The 2500-nt window shown below is 44.2% G+C and overlaps 1 protein-coding gene across 1 annotated transcript in view; it reads left to right on the forward strand.

The window, feature by feature from the left end:
* The window catches only part of LOC311246399 (potassium-transporting ATPase alpha chain 1-like), a gene marked incomplete at both ends in the record, with an annotated part of 31626 nt that overhangs the window by 26129 nt on the left and 2997 nt on the right, over positions 1-2500 (forward strand). The window contains 1 exon segment of the mRNA XM_084336557.1: positions 952-1075. Within this exon segment, the coding sequence (XP_084192683.1) occupies positions 952-1075 (124 nt within the window).

Genomic DNA, 2500 nt, shown 5'->3' on the forward strand with positions numbered 1-2500 from the left:
ATGAGTGTTATATCGGAATGATCTGGGATAATTCCTGCAAGGCTATTTATAAGGTGCTAAGCTAATAACGTTAAATCCATTGGCGTTTCGTCCCTACACACGACAGTTAAAAATCCAAATGCATATGATCAGTATTATTTTCCATCATGAATGCATGAAAGGGGGGGGGCGGGGGAAGTCGTTTCTGATTAATTGATTGCCAATAGCGCCATTCGTTATTACCACAACATAGGCTGATCTGGGGGATGGCTATTAAATCCTTGCACGATCAAGCTGAAATTGACGTCAAATTGCTCTTACCTTTGGCCGGTTGGATTCCAAAAAGAATTTTCCAATTATTTGATCGCCATCTGGTAGATCATATGTCCATTGGCCCATGCCATAATCCTTTACTGCATAATGAATTCGGCATCCCAAAAAGTATTCCATGCGATCGAGTGAAGCCCTCGCTTCAGACTAACAAAAAAGTCCGCCCGGAAAGATTTCAGTGTGACACCTGGTCTTCAATAGGGGTTGCTGCATTCTCGAGACAGCGCCACTACCAGGATCTGGCCGGTACTGCACCTTTTCCCAATATGCCTTTTCCAGCCAAAATACAGCTCTGTGACAGTGAATAGGATATTAATATCGGAAAAAAAGAAAAACTAACCAAAAACGTAATATTACGTGGCTGGCACCCAACGGTTGTTGGGCAAACACGTAATATTACGTGGATGACACTGATTGAGTTAATACCCTAATCTTTACTTGTATTCACCACCTTTGTTTTTATTGTTCGCTATGAACATTTACATTCAAAACACAAAAGAGTCATGTCTTGGTGATTTTGTCAGCAAGAAACTATAGGAAGGAGTTGCATTATTCAGGTGTAGAGGTGGACAGGGCGTTGGTTAAGTAATTAATTCACCATCTCCCCCATGTCTCCCCCCCCCCCCCCCCCCCCCCCTCCAGTACCCATCTGTCTCGTTGGCCTATGAAAAAGCAGAGAGTGACATCATGAACTTGAAGCCAAGGAACCCTCGCCGTGACCGGCTGGTGAATGAAGCTCTAGCTGCTTATTCCTACTTCCAGATAGGTCTGTTCCTACTTCCTGATAGGTCTGTCTACACTGTTCCTACTTCCTGATAGGTCTGTCTACACTGTTCCTACTTCCTGATAGGTCTGTCCACATTGTTCCTACTTCCTGATAGGTCTGTTCCTACTTCCTGATAGGTCTGTCTACACTGTTCCTACTTCCTGATAGGTCTGTCTACACTGTTCCTACTTCCTGATAGGTCTGTTCCTACTTTCTGATGAGTCTGTCTTCACTATGTCCAGATAGGTCTGTCTACACTATGTCCAGATAGGTCTGTCTACACTATGTCCAGATAGGTCTGTCTACACTATGTCCAGATAGGTCTGTCTACACACTATGTCCAGATAGGTCTGTCTACACTATGTCCAGATAAATCTGTCTACACTATGTCCAGATAGGTCTGTCTACACTATGTCCAGATAGGTCTGTCTACACTATGTCCAGATAGGTCTGTCTACACTATGTCCAGATAGGTCTGTCTACACTATGTCCAGATAGGTCTGTTTACACTATGTCCAGATAGGTCTGTCTACACACTATGTCCAGATAGGTCTGTCTACACTATGTCCAGATAGGTCTGTCTACACTATATCCAGATAGGTCTGTCTACACTATGTCCAGATAGGTCTGTCTACACTGTGTCCAGATAGGTCTGTCTACACTATGTCCAGATAGGTCTGTCTACACTGTGTCCAGATAGGTCTGTCTACACTATGTCCAGATAGGTCTGTCTACACACTGTGTCCAGATAGGTCTGTCTACACTGTGTCCAGATAGGTCTGTCTACACTGTGTCCAGATAGGTCTGTCTACACACTATGTCCAGATAGGTCTGTCTACACTATGTCCAGATAGGTCTGTCTACACACTGTGTCCAGATAGGTCTGTCTACACTGTGTCCAGATAGGTCTGTCTACACTGTGTCCAGATAGATCTGTCTACACTATGTCCAGATAGGTCTGTCTACACACTGTGTCCAGATAGGTCTGTCTACACTGTGTCCAGATAGGTCTGTCTACACTGTGTCCAGATAGATCTGTCTACACTATGTCCAGATAGGTCTGTCTACACCAGTGCTTCTCAAACTTTTTCTGTCAGGCCCCCCTTTGGCGGACCAAAATATTTTGGGCCCCCCCCCCCCAACAAAATAGTCATGAAATGGGCCATGTTTAAATTTATTGAAATAACACCAATATCGTGACCTTTCAAATTGGCCCTATAGCCTATTTTGTTTTCAGAGCTGTCATGGATGAAAAGCCAGCTTCACACAGATACTGTATGTGGTGCTGAATGGTATCAACACCTTAACTGCTGCATCATGAGATACTTGGTGGGCCATGAGATGAGAAACTTGGTACTCAGCACCACACTCTGAAACTAGCTCTCCAGGTGGTATCAGATGAGATTTCAAAGAGTTCTTCCAAGA

Source organism: Notolepis coatsorum (assembly GCF_963971535.1).
Source record: "Notolepis coatsorum genome assembly, chromosome: 19".
In the NCBI taxonomy this organism is placed as follows: domain Eukaryota; kingdom Metazoa; phylum Chordata; class Actinopteri; order Aulopiformes; family Paralepididae; genus Notolepis; species Notolepis coatsorum.